Raw genomic sequence first — 1,774 nt, 5'->3', positions numbered from 1 at the left:
CAAGTTTACGTACTTGATAGGAAATCTTCATCATCGTTCACCAAGACGCTCTAAATAAAAAAGATACATGTTGATTTCTTTTATCTTTATCATCAGAGCCAAACTTTTCTGTCATTGTAATTTGCCTAGTAACTCTAATTCTACAAACCTTGTACCGGTTGTGTCAGAATTAAAGAACACTCTATTTCATTTTTCAGGTAACAAGCTGGGGGACCATGAAAGTGATTTCCGGGCCAAACAGCGAATCTGCCAGCTTGCCGATCAGGCCTCACTGCTGCCAGACGAAACCAAGTGCGAAGAGCCAGGTACGTGAATTTTTAGCCAGCTAGAGTCAGTTGAATATGACAAAAATTTTCAGTCAAAAGTAGACCCCATTTTTTCTTATGTTACATGATACATAGACGATGCTACATCAACATAATGTATTCTTATGTTGCCTTGAATCATTTCCGTCATGTCACTGCATTTGTAGACCTTGAGCTGAGTTTGGACGACGTTACATCCGCTAACGATGGAGAAGATCTGGCGGAAACCTTGTGTGACCTGAGCACCAGCTGTGTTATGCTAGGTACGTACGAAGATGTTTTGTGTATCTTATGATCTGAGAAATTGAATATTATTCAGTATGATAAAAGGCCAATCAAGCAACTGGATACTATATGCTTTGTAAACAGTCAGACGTTATAGTCAACATCTCATTACCTGGATGTCTGACTTTCACAGACGTATCATTCAGGATACACATAGAAAAAAGATAATTTCTTTATCCATATTGTCCTGTTGTCCACAGCTCTGACCCCTCACGCCCAAGACCCGGACCATGAGCCGATGAAGACCATCTGCAAACTGGCTGGATTGAAGATGAAGACCAAACACAACATTACCTGCAAGCCCATCGGTAAGGAGATGTCTCAATACTTACATTTAATTTGCTCTAAGTAAGGAATCTATGTAGTTGCTTGATTTATTTACATTATGCACAGTAAAGCAGAATTCAAACTCAGGATAGAGTTCATTATGCTCAAAACTTCAAACGCAGTGGTACAATACGTTTGTGAAGATTATACATCCAGGAATATAATGAATAGATGAAAGTTCAATCTCTTCTTCTGGATAATATAAATTTGATTTATCCAGAAGAAGGATTGAACTTTCATCTATTCATGCAGTGGTACAATGTTTAGTCATACGCATTTTTCGTGCAGTCTTAAAAGTTATGTTTATACAATGTAACAATCTGCTGCTTTGTGGTTTATTATCTCAGAGCCAGAGGACAGCCTTAGCGATGAAGACTCTGAAAGGCAGAGCGGACAAGAACTGAGAGAGAACCAAGACGATCAGCCCCAAGTCCTGACATTAAGTAGGACGTATTACTATTTTGATGATTGTTCAGAGCTTTACGCCGCCCAGACCTGGTTTGGCACCCCTAGAAGCGGCGTGTACACTATCCGCCCTGTCAGTTCTGGCGCCTTTTCTGTGTACTGTGACATGACTACAGTTGGGGGTGGGTGGACTGTTATACAGAGCGGGTTGGCTAGTGAGCACTGCGCGCGGCTTCGTGCTAAAATTTATTTATTTATTTATTAAGCTTTTCAGAAGGAATCTGAAAGGTGACGGCAACAGGATTAGCATATCCTTTTCAGGGCCGCCACCTCCGGGGTACATTTTAAAAAAAATAATACATGTGTGACAGATAAGAGCACATAACTAATACTTAATACATTCACATAAGTGACAGAACATTCTAAGAAATTATCTGAATAGCTGTAAAAAC

At 39.9% G+C, this 1,774-nt stretch overlaps 1 protein-coding gene across 1 annotated transcript in view; it reads left to right on the top strand.

Annotated features, from left to right (window-relative positions):
* The first annotated feature begins 67 nt into the window (after positions 1-67).
* LOC118424874 overlaps positions 68-1,774 on the top strand; it is a 2,024-nt gene continuing 317 nt past the window's right edge. The window contains exons 1-5 of the mRNA XM_035833680.1: positions 68-116; positions 198-305; positions 473-568; positions 791-898; positions 1,265-1,537. Of these exons, the coding sequence (XP_035689573.1) occupies positions 68-116; positions 198-305; positions 473-568; positions 791-898; positions 1,265-1,537 (634 nt within the window). The remainder of the gene's footprint in view (positions 117-197; positions 306-472; positions 569-790; positions 899-1,264; positions 1,538-1,774) is intronic.

Source organism: Branchiostoma floridae, chromosome 10, assembly GCF_000003815.2.
Source record: "Branchiostoma floridae strain S238N-H82 chromosome 10, Bfl_VNyyK, whole genome shotgun sequence".
Taxonomy (NCBI): domain Eukaryota; kingdom Metazoa; phylum Chordata; class Leptocardii; order Amphioxiformes; family Branchiostomatidae; genus Branchiostoma; species Branchiostoma floridae.
This window is presented reverse-complemented; position numbering and strand designations above follow the sequence as displayed.